The sequence below is a fragment of the Tamandua tetradactyla genome, chromosome 11, assembly GCF_023851605.1.
Source record: "Tamandua tetradactyla isolate mTamTet1 chromosome 11, mTamTet1.pri, whole genome shotgun sequence".
NCBI lineage: Eukaryota > Metazoa > Chordata > Mammalia > Pilosa > Myrmecophagidae > Tamandua > Tamandua tetradactyla.
The window spans coordinates 40,927,516-40,949,767 of NC_135337.1; the positions used below are offsets into that span (position 1 = coordinate 40,927,516).

Genomic DNA, 22,252 nt, shown 5'->3' on the forward strand with positions numbered 1-22,252 from the left:
TGGGGCCAATTTTAAACCATGAAATCACGCAATAGTAGCAAAATCCACAGCAGGTGAAAATGAGATCACTGGCTTATATGCTAGTCAAAATCTCCATTTCTTCTTCCAGAAGGTTCCAAGAAAAGAATTTCCTAGAAGTCTGCTAACTTGAGTTTTTGGTTGCTTGAATGATTAATTTGAATATTTTAAAAATGATTCCTTATTTTTATCCCAAGTGAGCCATACTTGTTATATAACCACTGACAGATCCCAGAGCTAAACACAGTCATTGTTTTAGGATTTGCAAGTAATACTCTGCCCCTCAGAGAACTCTTCATTCTTCAAAATACAACTTATTATCTGTTTTTGACTGACTTCTTATTTTCAAAGTTCTTTGACTAGCTGAATCATCATAATATGTACTGTTTCTTTTTGCATCCAAAAGGAAATTTCAGACATGCATCTATGCCATAGAGCCAGAGACTTCTTTTTCTATCCACATATAGTAAGATTTCACAGAATAGTGGGTAAGAGCATAAACTTTGGAGTCAGACTACTTGGGTTCAAATTTCATTTATTAGATGTGTGACTTTGAGATTAATTAAACTCAGTGTACTTCAGTCTCTTCATCTGTAAGATGTGAATAATTTAAGTACTTATGGGGACTTTGAAAGGATTATATAAATTAACATATTCAATGTGGTGATAATATCGGACAGTAAATACATGTTTCATAAGATAATTTATATGACAATATCATTCTCAAGGGTCTTGGGAATTAGAGGCAGGAGTCTCTGTTATATTGCCAATTAGAACTACAGAAGTAGTTTATGTCTGAATCTCCAATTCTGCAAGATTATAATATAGTGATTACCAAGAAATACCTCAGTTTTCAACAGCTAAGGAATGTCTGTCAGACCATTTGCTATTAATAATGGACCAATTTAAAATATGGGGAAAATATCTGATAAACATCAATAATAATAGTGTGCTTTATATGCCAGAAAATTATACTATGGAATTTTAAATAATAGTATGGTAGATGCTCTTTCTTGAATACTGAAGCAAATTTAACTCTAAAAGGATATTCTACATGTATATCTGGGGTACAATTAATTCAACGCAAAAGGCTTAAAATGATCATAACAGTTTTTTTAATTTGTCATGTAAAATATAAAAATAACCTTTGATGTGCACGAAGACCTAGCCATAAGGATGTATGACAGTTAAGTTCACTTGTCAACTTGGCCAGGTGATGATGCCCAGTTGCTTAGTCAAGGAAGCCCTGGACTGTTACTGTGAGGACGATTACATTTATGATTAACTAAGGGGAGTATTTTCTACAATGAAAGAGGTTTAATTCAATCATTTGAAGGCTTTTAAGGGAGAGGTGACAATTTCAGCAATCAGAAGAGAGAACTTTTATCTCTACTTCAGCCAGCCAGCCTCTCCTGGGGAATTCAGTGAAGACCCTCATCAGAATTGCCAGCTTGTGGCCTGTCCTACAGAATTAGCACTGGTACATACCCGCAGCTGCATGAAACACTTTTATAAAATCACATATTTAAAGATACCTCCTATTGGTTCTGTTTTCCTAGAGAACCCTGACTATTACAGCTTAAACCTGTCTCAGTTTGCAAAATCTGCTGGAATGCAATATACCAGAAATGCGTTGGCTCTTAATAATGGGGATTTATTAAATTACAAGTTACAATTTTAAGGCCATAAAGATGTCCAAATGAAGGCATCAACAAGACGATACCTTCTCTGAGAAAAGGATGCTGGCAATTGGGGTTCCTGTTTCACATGGGAAGGCACACAGGGATGTCTGCTGATCCTTCTCTCCTGGTTCTGGTTTCAATGGCTGTCTCCAAATGTCTCTGGGCGTTTCTCTTTCAGCTGTCAGCTCTCTGAGTTTCATCTAGTCTTTTATCATAAAAGACTCTAGCAAGGGGATTAAGACCCACCTTGAATGGGCTGGGTCACATCTCCATAAAAATAACCTAATCAAAAGGTCCCACCCAATAAGAGGTCTGCCCCCACAGGGATGGATTAAGAAAACATGGCCTTTTCCAGGGGTACATGACAGCTTCAAACCAGTGCAGGATACTTATCAAAACATTTTTTAATATGATAGCAAAAACATAAGACAATTTAGTGGCCAGGGACTGGCTAAATAAATTACAATGCATCCTTATGATTTTGGAGCTGGTGGAAAACTGTGCACTTATGCACAAAATAGGCCATAAATATAACAATACTAAACTGGTTATCTTTTAGTAAAATTGTGAGTGATTTTCACTTATTTTATTTATTGTTTTCTACGGTTCCAAGTTTTCTCCAATGACGATATACTATTTGGTAATCAAAATAAAATGTTATAAGAGGAACAGTACTTCTCAAACTTTAATATGCATATAATCGGCAGGAGAATCTAAAATATTCTGTTTCAGCATGTCGGGCCGGGGGACTGAGATTTTGTCTTTCTAACATGCTCCCAGGTGATGCTAATATTGTTTGACTCTGGGCAAGGCACTACTAGAGTGTATATTTAATCAGCCTTCTCCTCTAACTCTGTAGTATGGATTTTTCTGCAAAGTACAAGCAAGTACAAGGGCCTCTTTATGTCAGTAACCTTAGCGTTACGAAGTAGCTTATGGTAGGTAATGCTTTCTAATTCCAAATCACTAATATCCCAAATACTTTCGTTTTACTATAAAGTCTGCCAATTACTCCAATTCCTAAAAAGCACTTTGATAAAAAAATAGATAGGTAACACTGAAAAGCTAAGTGCATCTGGAAGTAGTATTAATTAGGGTCAGGTCAGCATTTTACAGCTAATGGTGATAAACCTTTAAAATACATTGCAAAGATCACAACAGAACAAATGTAGTTATATTTAGCATTAATCTAACAAATAATTCAACATTTATTGATAACTGTGCTGGCAATACCAAAATAGAACAGACATGTTTATTTCTCACCGAGTTATAAATCAGAGTAGATAGGTAGATTAAAGACTGAAAGCACTATAATGTTTAATAGTATTATATAAACAATAATGAAAGTAAGTTTAAGATGATATGTGAGCACAAAGAAGGAAATAAATCATGAATTCTAATTAGGATAAGAGATAGAAGAATAGGTTTGCTAGAGAAGATTGAATTATGTACAACAGGAAAAAAAATGCTCTTAATCTTACTCCATTTCTGTAGGAATGAATCCATTGTAAATAAGACCTTTTAGTCCTTTTTAGTTAAGATATGGCCCTACTAAATGAGGTTGGGCCTTAATCCTATTAACTAGAGGCTTTACAGAGAAAGTCATGTGGAGGAGCTGCAAGCAAAAGGAACCCTGAAGAGGAAGAAGATATCACCATGTGACAGGAAAGCCAAGGTACCCAAGGATTGCCAGCCAACCAGAATGCTACCAACCCCGAGCAGAGGCAAGCCTAGACTCCAACAACATAAGCCAATATGTTGTTGGCTTATGTAGACTCCAACAACATAAGCCAATAAATTCCTGCGGGTTGGCCCATCCATTTTATGGTATTTGTCTTAGCAGTCTGGAAACTAAGACAGATGTTTTGGTGATTTTTTCACAGAGATGATATTTAAGCAGAGCTTTGAGGTATGAACAAATCTCACCATTGCCAGAAGAAGGGAAATGGAATTCCAGACAGAAGAAATATCTCAAACCAGCACTATGAGTATAAAAGGAATTCATTATTTGACTATTCATTGCCATGTCATGTTCAATGAACAAAAGCATTAGTTCTAATTATGTTCCCAGTACAATTAAAAAATGTATAGAAGCTATACTCATTTCTGTTTAGTAGAATATATGAGGTAATTTTTCTTGCATTGATTCCCCACCAAACATTAGAATGTGTCCCCAAAATCCCGAATACATAATAAAAAGCTTTCCAAAATCAGATCCACAAATTACCTTTCTACACAATATCTTACTTTATCTTTTAAGTAAATCCTAATTTTTCATATCTTTGTGCATGGTGTTTTCATATAATAAAATAACCTTTTCCTCCTTCTCTGGGTCTCAAAGTACTATACATAACTCAATATTCTTGAAGCCCCATTCTCCTCCCATCTTTCAGTTAGTGTTACTTTCCCCCTATGCTAAGCACCCAGAGAAAGCTACTCATACATTTTTGAAGCAACTATTTCATTACATCTTGAATATTATGTTGTTTATATGTGTGCTCTTTTTACTCTTGTTTCTGAGGGTAAGAACAACATGTGATTTTCCCCAAAACCTTGTTTACAGACTATCACTTAGCAATCACTCAAAAAACATTTGTCAAGTGAAAAACAACTCCAACCAAGAAGCTTCTGGAATAGTTGCAGATGAAAAAGTAGATAAATTGTTGCAGATGGAAGGTCTTTTAGATCAAGTGTACTAAGAAGTTTATAAATGAATTATCTTGAAGGTTATATGAGCTTTGAAAAGGTAAAACTGACTAGAGAAAATGGTCTGTTATACCTCTTTTTTAGCTAGCCTATTCAACCTAAAAAAAATTCATATACAAAATTGCACATTAGTTAAATTTGAGATATACTAATATGGATTTGTATCTGCCAAAGAAATAGCATGCCACCTCACAGGAAAGGAGAACAGGTAATGTGTTTGACAGTATTGATCTATTCAGTCCTTAAAATGTTATAGTTGAACATTCATTAATATATAAAGTCAAGATTTAAAACAGGCAAAAGTTCAATTGAGTTCAGCATTGTGCAATTCAATACACAATTTATGATCAAGGAAATATTTAAAAGCTAACCACAACAAATTTCTAGAAAGAAAACCCTATAAATATCAATACTGCCATTTATTTTGACTCATAACAAAAAGAATTCCTCCATGGCTTTGCATTGAACTTCATATTCTTACATTAATATGGAATCAACGATTAAATACTTCTGTTACAAATAGAAATTCCTGTTACTTATTTTAGTAGTAAAAGATGAAACACATTAAAGTCATCTGGAAAAACCACTATTGTTTAGCATTTATTCTTTATCTTTTCATATATGTCATCGGATAAAAAAGAAACTTGGATTAAAGTTACATTTCACCTCTGCTTATATTGGCAAATAATCTTTACTCAATAGTTCATAAGCCTAATTTAAAAAGAAAGCTACATACAATTTCTATGCTTAGTGGATTTCTTAAAATAACACTTTTATAGTGCTTATCATCAAGAATGTTTATCATCAAGAGATACTACAGTCTTTTTCTTTTATTAAACAAGTCATGCAAGCAAACTGCTTTAAGTACCTTTGAAGAATGTGGTCTGTATGCAAACCTTATATGGCCAAAACTCCTACATCTCACTCTATAAATGAATAAAAACTTGTTTTTTCACCACGAAAATAAATCTTGGAATTTCAGAACAATAGGAGTCTTCTGTTTCTGCTGTATCAGTGTTTTCTCCTCTATATAAACACATTTCCATAATAGGAAAATACAGCTCCATGTTTCCCATATCTGCCATTATATATGTACTTATTGCGTCTATTATGATCTTTTTGTGATATGAAAGAGAGTAGAATGGAGGAATACTTAATTAATGCACACTGCTACTCTTAAAATATTTCTTATATCATGCCTATTATTTGCAGGGATACAAGGCTTGCACCTAATTTTTAGGTTTCATTTTACTTGCATACAATGATTCACATATATTATTTTGTAACTTTACTGTGAAGAAAAATGATAACAGCATTTTGTCAGTCTGTCTTTTCCTAAAGAAATTGTGGCTCATGATACTGTATCTTTTATTGTAAGATTTTAAAATGTGGTTTGGAAAACATCAGAGAGCCCATACAATTTTAAACATGGTGAGAGTATATTCAAACACATATTTTAATTATTAAAAGTCCATGACACTCATTCATTTATGATGTACTTACTAAGTAACTACTATATGGAGGAAGAAATATTAGTGAAACAAAACTTAATACAATATTGTCCTCAGTCATCATTTAACTTTAGACTAAAAGGTCTTTGGAATGCACAGAAATGATTTCCAAAACAGCTTAGGAGACTGCAATTTAACCGAACAGGGCAAGCAGAAAGAATGACAAACTTTTGTCATGTGGAAAAATTTAACAATGTACTATTAATCCAACAGACAGTAGTTCATGAACCTGGCAATTTATGAGACTCCTCTTCCATCAACTTCATACACAATAAGGACTAAATGTAAAAAAATCAAACCCTTTGAGTGAAAAAAAATTTTGCAAAAATATATGCTGTTCTTCATTTTCTGCCTTGAATAGTTTGGCAAGGGCAAAAAAAATTATGATGCAGTAAAAAAATAATAATTCAAATAAGCCTCTATACGACTATGAAGGTGCTATAAATATATAAACCAAGGGGCAAATTTTGTGAACTATTTGTATTATTTTTTTCTTTTTTTTTAAACTAAGTTTTCTTCCTTAACTGCTAGGGAATATATAATCAGAAAGAGGCAAAACCTATGCTATTTGATGATCAAACAAGCATACAAAAAAGGGCATGGTTATCAAGGGCAATTCTCTTGTTCCTTTAACCCGAGTGACAAAAATACTTTGGGAAGGATACAAGGTGAGATGTGGAATGGAGGCCCTGGCATTGTTTATATATTTAATTAATCTTTTAAAGTGCATACCACCAAAAATGGTTTCATATAATCATTTTAACAAAGCAGCTAAGTCCAAACATTTTAACATGTCTGGAAAGAATGTGATGTATGCATTAACAGCTTTTTTTTTCCATTAGTCATAATTATAAATGACATAAAATCATGATACATTTTGACATTCATAATGTTTTAAGTTTAAGATTTCACACCAAATAATCATATTATGATTTTACTTTAGTAAGCCCTACTTGTAAAACTGAAATAACTTTCATCTATGCACTTAAAAATAAATGATGGCAAACAGAAATTAGTTATACATTCAGGAGTCTTCTTGCCCCCTTTGAAGGTTAAGACTTATAAATCCAAGATCTTTTAAAAAATACACTGAGCATTGTTTCTAAACTTTAGCCATTCATTTTTATATAAGACCAAAAGCAAAAACAAAAAAACAGTAGCATACATTTAGAAATGTTATAAGTATTTTGCAGAAAATTTTCCCACTAACAATCAACTTATAAACAAAAAGTTGAACTGCATGATGCAGCTCAACATTTAATCAAATTTTTATGGAATTCTTTCAACTTCATCTCGCAAAATGCTCTGTGCAAGCCATAAAAAGACAAACAAAACATGGTTCTTTATACATTTGATTCTAAAGCTCTAATTCCTGCTTTAGTTGCTAGTTATAATGTATCATAAAAACAAAACAAAACTTACTTGTTCTGTCCCATAAGGCAGTATGTTCAGAGAAATGAAGGCTGTCATTTTCCAGAGCTGTTTTCTGATCATGTGCAGTACCTTTAGAGTGTCTATGAAATAATCGGCTAGCAAAACCTTCCAATTTCTGAAGAGCATTAGTTGTACCTGTACACTGGTGATAAGGTAGTTCTCTATAAGCTGCCATTCATCTGCGTTTACACTTTACTTAAAGTAACTGAAAATATTTCCAGAAGGAGCTCAACAAGTTCTTACACAGAAGCTGAGAGCTATGCATATGTCAAACTTCCTGTTTGCAGGGTATTCAAACCACTACTGCTATTCTGTTTCCTGTTAATATAAAACAGCACATTACTGAGCCTTTCTTAGCAAAACTTTTTCTAACACAACTACAGATGATGATCTTAAAACTTGAAATACCTACCTAAAAGTCTCTACATTTAAAAGTGTCTTAATATTAATATCAATATACATATTAATGAGAGTATTCATACTAAAGTCTTATACAGACAATAGGCTGAAAATTAAAATTAAAAAAAGATAACTACTTGAACATGTATTACCAACTCTATATAAATAACTGAAGGTCAAACTACCCTCCAAATATAGCATGATAAAAACAGAGATATTCTTTTTTTCCAGGAAGTCAGCTAATATACAGAATTCAGGTATTCTTATAAACAGAAAACTTTTCACTGAAAACTGCTATGGAATGGATATGAAACACCCTTGCAAAAAAAAAAAAATATATATATATATACCACACCTGTTATAGCTAAGAAAACATATGAACTAGGATGTAAAAAAGAACTGGATATTGCTAAATCATTGGCATAGGTCTAGTTCATACATAGGAACTACAGAAATAGTATGTCAATATTGCTTATCAAAGATAATCCACTGATAAGCACATGACAACCAGCAGTATACTTTAAAACATTCTAAATTTCGGAAAAATAATTAAATATAGATTTAAAATGATACAAAATCAGTCATAGCAAGAAATTTCAAGTGGGAGAAAAAAATTCCTTCTAATTATCTAAGACACACATTTTTAAACCTAAACACTGAAGACTACTGCTTACCTGATCTCTGATTTAGGGCTCTCACTTAGGAACATTTCTTTCTAATAACATTTGCTAAGTCTATTTGTAGAAAAAAAAGAATCCTGTGGCATTTAGCAATGATTTTAAGCATGTACCTTCTGAGACTGACAAATCAGAGGACGATAAATTGTGTGGTTCTCCCTTTGGAAGCTCTAAATAAGAGCCACAAAAATGAAAAATCTTTAAAATAATCTATTTTAAAAATATATTGGTACAGATTTCCTGTCAACTCCTTGACAAATACAATAAATAGGACCAGTAATGACTAATAAAGAGGAACAATAATATAATCATTTTAGGGCTACCCAAACACACGCACACAAACAGAGCTAGTGTTTACTAATGAATATTGCCAAATAATAGCTCATTAGTGTACAATTTGTTTTGTGTAATAAAATTAGTATCAAAATTAACAAGTAAGCAACAGTATATCTAAGATAAAACAAACCTATAACTTTATAAATATTGTATGTACAATACATAATTCGCTTCTTTACATCTCACAGTGCCTTACATAAAACAGACATTAGTAAGTGTCTGCAGACTTGTAATAAATATCTATAGAGTACTAATTGGTCTAAATAGGCAGAAAAAGATAGAATTCCTGAATCCCTTTGACTTGCTATTTTGGGGAAATTCTATTCATCCTCAAGACTGACCACAAACATTACCTCCTCAGTGAAGTCTACCACAAACTATAAAGACAAAATTATTTTCTCCTCTGTTTCTACTGACCTTATAATTTCCTGTTAGAAAATTCGTTGTTTATGAAACTGCAATGAAATCATTACTTGAATTCATAAATGAAATGAATGAATTAGTTACTCAATAAATACACATTGAACGAAGAAAGTTTATGCTCATTTTAAACTATTCAAAACATGGTAGGATCCTCAAGCACTTGAAAATGTTTTAGTTTTATTTATGATAGGGCCATATTTGTAAACAATTCAGCAAGCACTAAATTGTCCATATATGAAGAGATGAAGTCATAGTAATAGAAGTAATATCACCGAACATCTCCTTTCCCTCATATTGTCAGTTATATTTTATTTATTCCTTGAGTTCCATTTTTACCCATTTTTATTTACCATATTTTTATTAGTGCAGATGTGAATATCTAAAACAACCATTTAATTGGTCTCTCTTCTTCCAGTAACCCCCTCCACTCATTCAGCCCTCTGCCATATTAATTGCCCCCAAATATTTATTCCATTGGCAAATGCAGACTACTCTTAACATTTCAGCTCTACCTTTTTCATTTTATTATTTATTTGCGACTTATATTCAAAGTAGTGACTCACTACAAGAAATTTCAAATTCCTTGCTAAAACACTAAGATTAATATATTTAAAATAATGGATAAGTATTATAACAAAAGTAATTGCAATAGTTAAAAAAGGGTTAAGATGTGTATCTCTAAAATACAAGATTTGATACCTATGTATATTTTTTTTTATCAAAACTGTTTCCATTTGTTACTAAGATCTTAAGGAAAGCAGAATGTTCTGCCCTAGGAGCAATGTTTCTAAATATGGAAATGTGACTAAGAAGCTGTTGCTGTGGAAGAGCTTAATCAGTTTGATTTTTATTAAAAAAAAAAGACGAGGAAGAAGAACTCTACTGGCATCTACTGCCAGAAAGAAACAACTACAGTTTCAAATAAAACTATGAATTCTTTCATAATTGAAATAAACCTTAAGTATGAATTCCATCATAATTGAAATAAATTTTAAGTATACTGTTTGATACAGATGATATCCTCATATTTTTAATTTATATTAAAACCTCAAGCAATGCACCCAAAGTTTGCTGTAAAAGCATATCTTTTGGTGAAGCTGTGGATTTAAAGAACAATCATGCATAAAATAAAGGATTCCCATATACCACCCTATTATTAATATCTTGCATTGGTGTGGAACATTACAAATGATGACAGCACATTTTTATAACTTCACAATTTATAGCCTGATGTTCCAAGGACTAAAAAAAAATTAATTCTGCTACCATACATACAACCTAACATTTTGTCTTTTAACTGTATTTAGATATATATTTCAATGCTGTTAATTACATTCACAACTTTAGGCTACCATCACCACCATCCATTACCAAAATATCTCTCTCACTGCAAATAGGGACCTTGTACATTTGAAGACATAATTTCCCATTCCCTATCTCCATCCTGTTCCCTGGTAACCTGTATTATAGGTTCTGAGTCTATGAGTTTGCTTATTCTCATTATTTCCTATCAGGCGGATAATACAACATCTGCCTCTTTCTGTTTGGCTTATTTCACTCAAAATGATGTCTTCAAGGTTCATCCAGGTTGTTGCAAGTATCAGAACATCATTCCTTTATATAGCTCAATAATATTCCATTGTATGTATAGACTACATTTTGTTTACTCCTTCATTGGTTGATGGACACTTAGCCTGCTTCCACCTTGTGGCAATCGTGAATAATGTCTCTATGAACATCAGTGTGCAAATAAATACCTGTTTGAATATGCTTTGGATTCTTTTCAGTATATACTTATTAGTAGGATTATCAGCTCATACAGTAATTCTATACTGTTTTTTGAAGAACAATCAAACTGTGTTCACAGAGGTTGTACCAATTTATATTACCAAAAGCATTTGAATGAGTGTTCCTATTTCCCTGCATCTTCTTCAACACTTGTAATTTTCTTTTTTTAATAGCATGGGCTACCATATGATCCTCTCATATTTTTCCTCCTAGCTACTCCAGAATATAGGACAATAGAGGGCTTAAATACTTTCTTACAATCACAATCGAGGTTTTTCCTTCTTTTTTTTTATGAACAAGAACATATATACAAAAGCTATAAATTACAAAGCACAGCACAACAATTAGGTGTGGAACATATTTCAGACTTTGACATGGATTACAATTTCACAATTTTGGGTTTTAACTTCTAGCTGCTCTAAAATACTGTAGCCTAAAAGAGATATCAATTTAATGATTCAGCATTCATATATGTTTGTTAAGTCCTATCTTCTATGTATAATTCCACCATCACCTTTGATCTTTCCATGCCTCTCTTTGGGGTTACTTGGGTTATGAAAATACTAAATTTTTGATATTGGAAGGGTATGTCACTAATATGGGGTAGGGAGATGGAACTACCTGATGTTCTGGAGAGGCTGGGCTAGGTTTCAGGACTTATCTGGACCATGGACCCATTTGGAGATTGCAGATTTCTAGAAAGTTACTCTAGTGCCTGGAACACTTATGGAATCTTATATATTGCCCCAGTTGTTCTTTAGGATTGGCTGGAATGGTCCTGGTTGGGGGTTGGCAGGTTATGATAGGATATGTTGCATAAGAGCCACCTCCAGAGTAGCCTGTCGACTCTATTTGAATTCTGTCACTGATACTTTATTAATTACACTTCTTTTCCCCCTTCTGGTCAGGACGTAATTGTTGATCCCACGATCCCATGGTACCAGGTCTGGATTCATCCCTGGGAGCCCTCTCACACGTTGCCAGGGAGAACTTCTCCCCTGGTGTCATGTCCCATGTTGGGGGGGGGGGGAGCAATGATTTCACTTGCAGAGTTGGACTTAAAGAGACTGAGGCCACATTTAAGCAACAACAGAGGTCCTCCAGAAGTAATTCTTAGGTGTGCCTTTGGTACCCTAAGCTTCTCTGTTACCTACATAAGCTTCACAAGAGTAAGCCTCATGATCGAGGGCATGGCCTAGTGATTTGGTTATCACTAAGGTTTGACACAGTATCAGGGGATTCCCTGATGGTAAGGTTTAATAGTTCCATATTCTTTCTCCTCTTCCTCAGGGGACTTTGCCAATACTTTTTGATTATCTGCTTAATATACTCTAGGATGTTTCCAGGCTTTACAACAACCTATACAGGATTAAAAGACCTCTTTCTTATTCTATGCTTTCTGTGTTTCAGTTGCTCAAATGAGCTAAACAGATAGGTTGAATTAGATTATATATTACAGAAAATTTCAGTTCCAGATCAAATAAACCTTTCTTCCACTGGTCTTAAAGATTATGTGTGGTTCTAAAATATAGACACTGTCTTCCTTACCCCTGTGTTCTAAATTACTTTAACCCCAACCTGTTCGGCTTCGTTCATATCTCTAAATTTCAAGTAATATAAAACAGCCTCTCAAAATCCAGAAATAATAATCACCACTCCGGACTTAATGTGTCTGCTTTAAAAGCTTACGATCTAAGCCCCTGTTTTCTTACGAGCATTTTCTAAAGGTGACCAAACTACTGCTGTTGTTGTTTTTTTTTTTCTGGCTTATTTTGTCTCACCAAATATGCTAAGTATCGTTGCATGCCCACTTTGTTCCTTTTTGTAGCAAAACAACCTTCGTTCATAAGTATACACCACAGTTCGCCAATCTACTTCTCCATCAGTGCATCGTTTAGCCACCTGCATTCACCAGGCATCATGGAGAGGGCCTAAAGTCCACAGTCCATTAACATTATCAATTTTAGATAATTTTATGGTTCCTGAGACAGAAAACCAATAAACACCCTCACCAAGTAGGAAATCTAAACCAACTCTTAACTCTTGTCCCTCCCTACATTATTTACCTCTGCTGTTGCTGTGGTAGTGCTGATGGTTTCCTTTTGAACATAGCTCATAGCATACAATAGCAGTTTTCCCCCTGTACCCTGGACTTAAACAACAATTATATCTTTGAAGTACAAAGATATGATTTGTACAACAATCATATCTTTGAAGTAATTTAGGAAAATTCATTCATATTTCTAGTGTGAGTCAGGGGGACACGTAGGTCTATACAACCCCTTTCAATCCTGTTCAACTTCATTATGGTGGTATTACTTCTAAACCTACCAGAATCACCTTCACTCCTATCTATTCCCTTACACTGGAGTTCAGCCTCATTAGCTAATGGTTCACCCTATGTATCTCTAAGTCCCCTATATTCTGTATTATAAGCCTCTGATTATACCTTTATGTTGGTCATAAAAGTGGAATCATACAGTATCTGTCCTTTTCTGTCTGGCTAATTTCACTCAGCATTATGTCCTCATGGCTCATTCATCTTGTCATTTGCTTCAGGATGTCATTTTGTCTGACCGCTGTATAATATTCCATCGAATGTATATACCACATTTTGTTGATCCACTCGGCTGTTGATGGGCATTTGGTTTGTTTCCATCTTTTGGTGATTGTGAATAATGCTGCAATGAACATTAGTGTGCAAATGTGTGTTTATGTCTTGCTTTCAGCTCTTCTGGGTATATACCAAGTAGTGCTATTGCTGGGTCATGGGGCAACTCAATATTAGGTGTCCCAAAGAACCGCGAAACAGCCTTCCATAGTGGTTGCACCATTATACATTCCCACCAGCAGTAAATAGTGTTCCAGTTTCTCCATATCCTCTCCAACATTTACAGTTTCCTATTTGTTTAATAGCAGCCATTCTTATAGGTGTGAGGTGGTATCTCACTGTAGTCTTCATCAGCATTTCACTTATAGCCAATGAAAATGAGCAACACTTCACGTGCTTTTGAGCCATCTGTATTTGCTCTTCAGAAAAATGCCTATTCATATCTTCAGTCCATTTTATATTTGGATTGTTTGTTCTTCTGTTGTTGAGTTGTATGATTTCTTTGTATATACAGGAAATTAAACCTTTATCTGATATGTGGTTTCCAAATGTTTTCTCCCATTGAGTTGGTTGCCTCTTCACCTTTTTGACAAAGTCTCTTGAGGTGCAGAAGCATTTGATTTTGAGGAGTTTCCATTTATCTATTTTTTCTTTTATTGCTTGTGCTTTGGGTATAAAGTTTAGGAAGCTACCTCATATCACTAGGTATTGAAGATGTTTCCTTACCATTTCTTCTAGAAGCTTTACGGTGCTAGTTCTTATATTTAGGTGTTTGATCTACTTTGAGTTAATTTTTGCATAGGGTATAAGGAAAGGGTCCTCGTTCATTCTCTTGGCTACTGATATCCAGTTCTTCAATGCCCAATTATTGAAAAGACTATTTTGTACCAATTCAGAGGATTTGGGGGCCTTATCAAAAATCAGTTGACCATAGATTTAGTGGTCTACTTCTGCATCTTGATTTGATTCCATTGGCCAATGCTTCTGTCTTTGTGCCAGTACCATGCTGTTTTGACCATTGTGGCTTTATAATAGGTTTTAAAGTCAAGGAGTATTAATCTTTCCATTCATTCTTCTTTTTTAGAATGCTTTTGGTGATTTGGAGTCTCTTTCCCTTCCAGATGAATTTGGTAGTTAGCTTTTCCAAATCTACAAAGTAGGTTGTTGGAATTTTGATTGGTACTGTGTTGAATCTGTAGATCAATTTGGGGAGAATTGACATCTTAAATATATTTAGCTTTCCTATCCATGAGAAGGGAATATCTTTCCACCTATTTAGGTCTCCTTTGATTTCTTTAAGCAATGTAATGTAGTTTTCTACAAGTGTACAAGTCCTTTACATCCCTAGTTAAGTTCATTCCTAAGTACTTGATTCTTTCAGTTGCTATTTTGAATGGAATTTTTCCTTAACTGACTCCTCAGCTACGTCATTGCTTGGGTATAGAAATGTTATTGATTTTTGAACATTAATTTTATATCCCGCAACCTTGCTCAATTTGTTTATTAGCTCAAGTAACTTTGCTGTAGATTTCTCAGGATCTTGCAAGTATAGTATCATGTCATCTGCAAATAATGAGAGTTCTACTTCCTCCTTTCCAATGTGGATGCCTTTTCTTTCTTTGTCCTGTCTGATTGCTCTAGCAAGAATTTCTAGCACAATGCTAAATAACAGTGGTGACAGTGGGCATCCTTGTCTTGTCCCTGATCTTAGGGGGAAGGATTTTAGTCTCTCTCCATTGAGAACGATGCCAGCTATCAGTTTTTCACATGTTCCCTTTATCATACTGAGGCAGTGACTTTTGATTCCTACCTTTTCGAGTGTTTTCATCAGAAAAGGATGCTGAATTTTGTCGAACGCTTTTTCAGCATGAATTGAGATGATCATGTGATTTTTCTCTTTTGATTTCTTAATGTGCTGTATTACATTAATTGATTTTCTTATATGGAATCATCCTTGCATTCCTGGTATAAACTTCACTTGGTCATGGTTTATAATTCTTTTAATGTGCTATTGTATTCAATCTGCTAATATTTTATTGAGAATTTTTGCAGCTATGTTCATTAGGGAGATTGGCCTGTATTTTTCTTTTCTTATAGCATTTTTATCTGGTTTTGGTATTAAAATGAAATTAGCTTCGTAAAATGAATTATGTAGAGTTCTGTTTTCCTCAATTTTTGGTAAAAGTTTGAGCAGGATTGGTGTTTGTTCTTTCTGGAATGTTTGATAAAATTCCCCTGTGAAGCCATTTGGCCCTGAACTTTTCTTTGTAGGAAGATTTTTGATGACTGATTTAATCTCTTTACTTGTGACTGGTTTGTTGAGATCTTCTATTTCTTCCTGAGTCAGTGTAGTTTGTTTGTGTGTATCCAGGAATTAGACCATTTCATCTAAGTTGTCTAGTTTGTTGGCATATAGTTGTTCATAGTATTCTCTTGTGATTTCTTTTATTTCTTCAGGGTCTGTGATTACACACCCCTTCTTATTTCTGATTGTTTATTTGTATCCTCTGTCTTTTTTTCTTTATCGCAGTCTTGCTAGTGGCCCATCAAGTTTATTGATTTTTTCAAAGAACCAACTTTCGGTTTTATTGATTATTTCTATTGTTCTTTTGTTCTTCCATTCATTTACCTCTGCTTTAATCTTTGTTATCTCTCTTCTTGTGTTTGCTTTGGGGTTAGTTCACTGTTCTGTCTCAAGTTCCTCCAGGTTTGCTGCTAAGTCCTCGATTTTTGCTCTTTCTTATTTTTTAATATAGGCATTTACGGCAATAAGTTTCCCCCTCAGCACAGCCTTTGTCACATCCCATAAATTGTGATAAGTTGTATTCTCATTTTCATTCATCTCCAAATAGCTACTGATTTTGCTAGCAATTTCTTCTTTGACTAACTGGTGGTTTAAGAGTGTGTTATTTAATCTCCATATATTTGTGAGTGTTCTCATTCTTTGGTGGTTATTGAGATCCAGTTTCATCCTATTGTGATCAAAGAAAGTGTTTTGAATAATTTCAACATTTTTTTATATTTATAAAGACCTGTTTTGTGCTCCAGTATATGATCTATCCTGGAGAATGTCCTAGAAGCACTTGAGAAGAAGGTATAACTTTGTACTTTGGGGTGCAATGACTTATATATGTCAGTTATGTCTAATTAATTTATCAAGTTATTTAACTCCTTTATTTCCTTGTTGATCTTCTGTCTAGTTGTTCTATCTATAGAGGAGAGTGGTGTATTGAAGTCTCCTACTATTATTGTTGAAACCATCTATCGCTCGCCTCAGTTTTCAGAATGTCTGTCTCATGTGCTTTGAGCTCCTTGATTGGGGGCATAAACATTTACGATTGTTATATCTTCTTAGTGAATTGATCTTTTAATTAGTATACGGTGTACTTCTTTGTCTCTTCTGATGTTTTTACGTTTATAGTCTATTTTGTCTGATATTAGTATAGCTACTCCTGCTTTCTTTTGGTTACAATTTGTGTTGAAAATTTTTTTCCACCCTTTCACTTTCAGTCTATTTGTATCCTTGTGTCTACCATGAGTCTCTTGTAAGCAGCAAACAGCTGGATTATGTTTCTTAATCCATTCTGCCAAACTGTATCTTTTAACTGGTAAGTTTAGCCCACTAACATTCAAAGTTATTAATGAAAAGGAATTTCTTGATTCCACCATCTTATCTTTTTTATTTTGTTTGTCAGATCTATATATTCTTTTCCCTCTTTCTCTTTATATTCTTTAAATTATCTTTAGTGGTACTCTTCAATTCTGTGCCCTCCTCCAGACCTCCCTCTCCTGTCTTTTTTTTTATCAGCCAGTTGAACTCCTTTTAGTATTTCTTGTAGGGCCGCTCTATTGTTGAGAAATTCTGTCAGGATTTCTCTGTCTGTGAAAACTTTAATCTCTCTCTCAATTCTGAAGGACAATTTGGCTGGGTACATTATTCTTGGCTGGAAGTCTTTCTCTTTCAGGATCTTGAATATATCATACCACTGCCTTCTCGCCTCCAGGGTGCTAGTTGAGCAGTCTGAACTCAGTCTTATTTGATTTCCCTTGTATGTAGTAGATTGTTTTTCTCTTGCTGCTTTCAGGATTTTCTGCTTCTCTTCAATATTTGACAGGCTGATTAGTATGTGCCTCGGGGAAGGCCTATTTGTATTTATTCTGTTTGGAGTTCATTGGGCTTCTCTGACTAGTATATTTATGTTCTTTATGAGGATTGGGAAGTTTTCCTTCTTTATATCCTCAACTACTCTTCCTAGCCCTTGACTCCTCTCTTCTCCTTCTGGGACACCAATGATTCTTATATTTGTGCGCTTTGTTTTGTCTATCATTTCCCTGAGTTCCCATTCAATTTTTTCTATCTTTTATGCTATTTGCTGTTTTGAGTCTTTGAAGTAAATTATCCTGTCCTCTGTATCATGTATTCTTTCTTATGTCTCTTCAAATCTGGTGTAGTTTGCTTCTAGTATGTTTTTTATTTGGTCAGCAGAGTGTTTTATCTCTGTGATTTCCACTATTTTTCTATTTATTCTTTCAAATTCCTCCTAGTGCTCTTCTACCATCTCCTTGATCTCCTTTATGTCATTTGTTATCCCACTTATTTTATTTAGTACAGTTGTATGAACATCTTTGATAAGTTGTTCCAACATCTTTGTCTCCTCCGGTGTTTTAATTTAGTCATTAGGCAGGGCTATATCTGTTTGCATTGTGATATGCTTAATGATCTTCTGCTGTCTTCGCTGCATGTAAATATCTTGACTGATTTACTTTGGGAGTTGACTTCTTTCAGTAGTCTAAGGCCTTGTGTTTGCGGATTGGTTGTACAGCAGGGGGGAAAGGTATGGGGTGGAGTACTCAGTATGTTGATTTGCTTCAGGGCAGGTATTGGCACAGGTTGAGGATGTTATGCTGATGTTTGTGAACACTGGTGCCCAGTGGCCAGGGAGGATATAGATGTGTGGGTGCACTGGTCTGGGAGGTGTAATCCTGGTGTTCACTGTTCTAAGGTATGGAACCCTTTCTGTGCATGTGTAGAGCTGTGGCAGCAGGTAGGCATTATGCCTTTGTGGACTGGGGGTAGATGTGACCTGGCTGTGCTGGTCAGCACTTTCTCAGAGTTGGGAACTGAGGTTGTGGGCTGTGCACATGCACGGTTCTAGGACTGCTATAAAGTGAGGTTCCCAGAGCTTAATGACGTGATTGGGGGTCCGTGCGCATGCATGGGCCTGGGAGTGCTGTAAACGGATGCGCCGGGTTCAGGGAGGGCAGGGTGAGGGTGTGCAACATTATAGGCAGGGGACGGGGGTAGCCTAGGTATGGAGGTTAGTGCCCACAACCTTTATGCACTGGTAACAGCCTGCACGGAACAAGAAGGGGGAGGTAGTGCTTGAGAGGGGTGCAGGAGAGGTGAGCTGGCTGCATTTGGGGTGGGGATGTGGGGCAGGTATGTGCACTTGGGGCTGGTAGAGTGGGGTCGCCTGTAGCATGGGGAATGGGAGCAGGTGACAGGGTTCAGGTGTTGGGGTTTGGGGTGAATCGCCGGTCACAGTGCTGCACTGGTGAGGGTAGCGTGCCCAAGGAACATGCCCTGGCTTACTTCCTAGTCCTGTGTTACCTTTCATGCACTCCCACAGGCTCTGCAGCTCTGCACCAGGCTCCAGCTTTCTGCCTCTCAGTTCCTCGGCCTCTGCAACCAGGGCTGCCGCATGTGGTTCAGAAAGCTTTCCCAGGTGAGCTGTACTCCCACATTGCCGCCTCAGTCGACCTCCTGTCCCTTCTCTTGTAGTGTCATTTTACTTATATGATGAAGTCCTTTGATGCACAAAGTTTTTTAATTCTGATGAGGTCTCATTTTATCTATTTTTTTTCTTCTTTTGTGGCTTGTGCTGTGGATAGAAAGTCTAAGAAACCATTGCCTAACAAAAGGTCCTGAAGATGCTTCCTATGTTTTATTCTGGGAGTTGGATAGACTTCGCTCTTATATCTAGGCATCAATACATTTTGAGTTGATCTTTGCATAAGGTCTGAGATAGGCATCCTCTTCTTCTTTTTCTGCAAATGGAGATCCAGTTTTCCCAGGACCATTTTTGAAGAGACTCTTCATTCTAAATTAGGTGGTCTTTGGCAGCTTGTGAAATATGATTGGGCCATAAATGTAACGATTGATTTCTGAGCTCTCAATTCAACTCCATTGGTATATATTTTTGTCCTTGTGCCAATAGTATGCTGTTTTTATTACTGTGGTTTTGTAGTAAGTTTTAAAATTGGGAAGTGTGAGGCTTTGCCTTGATTCTTGTTTTTCAAGATGTTTTTACTCTTGCGGTACCTCACTCTTCCATATAAATTTGATGGCTTTTACATTTATGCAAAGAAAATTGTTGGAATTTTAATTGGGATTGCACTAAATCTATAAATTGCTTTCAGCAGCACTGACATCTGTGTTAGTTTGAAGCTGTTATACCCCAGAAAAGGCAATGTTCTTTTGATCCATTCCTATGGATAATAGACTTATTGTAGGTGGAACATTTTGATTAGGTGATTTCAATGGAGGTGTGCCCTGCCTCATTCAGGGTGGGTCCTTCTTAAGATAATAAAACACATACAGAAGCTAGAAGATGAAATTAAGAGAAGCTCACCGAGAGGCCCAAAAGAAGCTGAAAGAGGACACTCAAACAGAAGCTGAGAGAGGAAGCCACTGAAGCCAGAAACCAAAAGCAATGAAACCTGGGAGGAAACGACTAGCAGGCAACAGCCATATTCCTTCCCACGTGAGAGAGGTGTCCTGGATGTCAGCAGCTTTTCTTCAGAGAAAGTATTGTCTGTTGGTGCCTTAATTTGGCCATTTTAAGGCCTCAGAACTGTAAATTTGTAAACTAATAAATCCCCATTGTAAAAGCCAACCCATTTCTGGTATATTGTATTCTGGCAGCTTTAGCAAACCAAAACAACATCTTAATGATATTTACATTTCCAATCCATGAACACAGACTTACTTTAGATTTATTTAGGTCTTCTTTGATTTCTCTTATCAATGTTCTATAGTTTTCTGTATACACATTCTTTACATCTTTGGTTAAATTAATCCCTAGATATTCAATTCTTTTCATTGCTATTGTAAATGGAATATTTTTCTTGATTTCTTCTTCTGATTGTTCATCAGTTGTATATAGAAAACACTACTGATTTGGGGGTGTTGATTTTGTACCCTGACACTTTGCTGAATTCATTTATTAGCTCTAGGAGTTTTGTTCTGGGTTTTCAGGTCATTTTGTATATAGGGGTCATGTCATCTGCAAACTGGGAAGGTTTTACTTCTTCCTTTCCAATTGGGATGTCTTTTACTTCATTTGCTTACCTAACTGCTCTGGGAAGAACTTCCAGTACAATGCTGAATAACATAATGACAATGGGCTTCCTTACATTGTTCCAGATCTTAGAAAGAAAGCTTTCAGTCTTTCACAAATAACTAAGATGCTAGCTGTGTGTTCTCATATATGTCCTTTATCAGGCTGAAGAAGTTTCCATCTATTCCTAGTGTTTTAAGTATTTTTCCCAGAAGCAGTGCTGGATTTTGTCAAATGCCTTTTCTGCATCAATTAAGATGATAATGTGGCTTTAGTTTCTTCATTGTGTTAATGTGGTATAATACATTAATTGATTTTTTTTATGTTGAACCACTGTTGCATACCAGGAATAAATCCCATTAGATCATGATGGATATTTTTTATTTATGGTTTTAGGTTTACTGGGTTGGTATTTTGTTGAGGAATTTTACATCTATATTCATAAGAGATACTGGTCTGTAGTTTTCTATTCTTGTGGTATAACTTTCATATGAAGTTGATGTTGGCCTGATGAATTAAGGAGTGTTCCTTCCTCTTCAATTTTTAGGAAGAGTTTGAGCAGAATCAGAGTTAAGTCTTCTTGAAATGTTGGAAAAATTCCCCCCGTGAAGCCATCTGGCCCTGGGCTTTTCAACAAAGAAAAGATTTTTGATTACTGACTCAGTCTTTTTACTAGTAATTGGTTTGTTGAGATCTATTTCTTCTTGAATGTGTAGGCAGTTTCTGTATTTCTAAAAATTGTCCACTTCATTTGATTACTAATTTATCAGCATATAGCTCATAGTATTCTATAATAGTCCTTTTTTGTTTCAGAGGGATCAGTAGTAACATTCTCCTTTTCATTTCTGATTTTTGTTATTTGTATTCTTTTTTTTCTGTCAGTCTATCTAAAGGTTTGTCAATTTTATTGATCTTTTCCAAGAACCAACTTTTGGTTGTGGTGATATATTTTTAAATGTTTGTTCTCTATATCATTTCTCTGTATTCTAATCTTTGGCCTTTCCTTTCTTCTGCTCACTTTGGGTTTAGTTTGCTCTTCTTTTACTAGTTCTTTTACAGTTTTGAGGTCAGGTTTCTGATTTGAAGTCTTCTATTAGCTAAAAATTTCCCTCTCAGAAATACCTTTGCTGCACTGAGTTTTGAAATGTAAATTTCATTTTCATTTGACTCAAGATATTTCCTTTTCAATCCATTAGTTAAGTCTGTTGTTTACTTTGTACATATTTGAGAATTTTCCATTTCTCCCTCTGTTAAGATTTCTAGCTTCATTCCATTGTAGTAGGAGCATATACTTGGTATGATTTCAATGTTTTTAATTTATTGAGAT

General features: G+C 35.1%; 1 protein-coding gene across 2 annotated transcripts in view; it reads right to left on the reverse strand.

Annotated features, from left to right (window-relative positions):
- Window positions 1–22,252, reverse strand: part of PRKACB (protein kinase cAMP-activated catalytic subunit beta) — a 145,794-nt gene that overhangs the window by 74,223 nt on the left and 49,319 nt on the right. The window contains exon 1 of one of the 2 annotated variants that reach the window (XM_077120477.1): window positions 7,340–7,810. The exons of the other annotated variant lie outside the window; for it this stretch is intronic. Within the exon in view, the coding sequence (XP_076976592.1) occupies window positions 7,340–7,526 (187 nt within the window). The 5' untranslated portion in view covers window positions 7,527–7,810. Of the gene's footprint in view, window positions 1–7,339; window positions 7,811–22,252 lie in introns of those variants that run through there. 2 annotated transcript variants of the gene reach the window in all.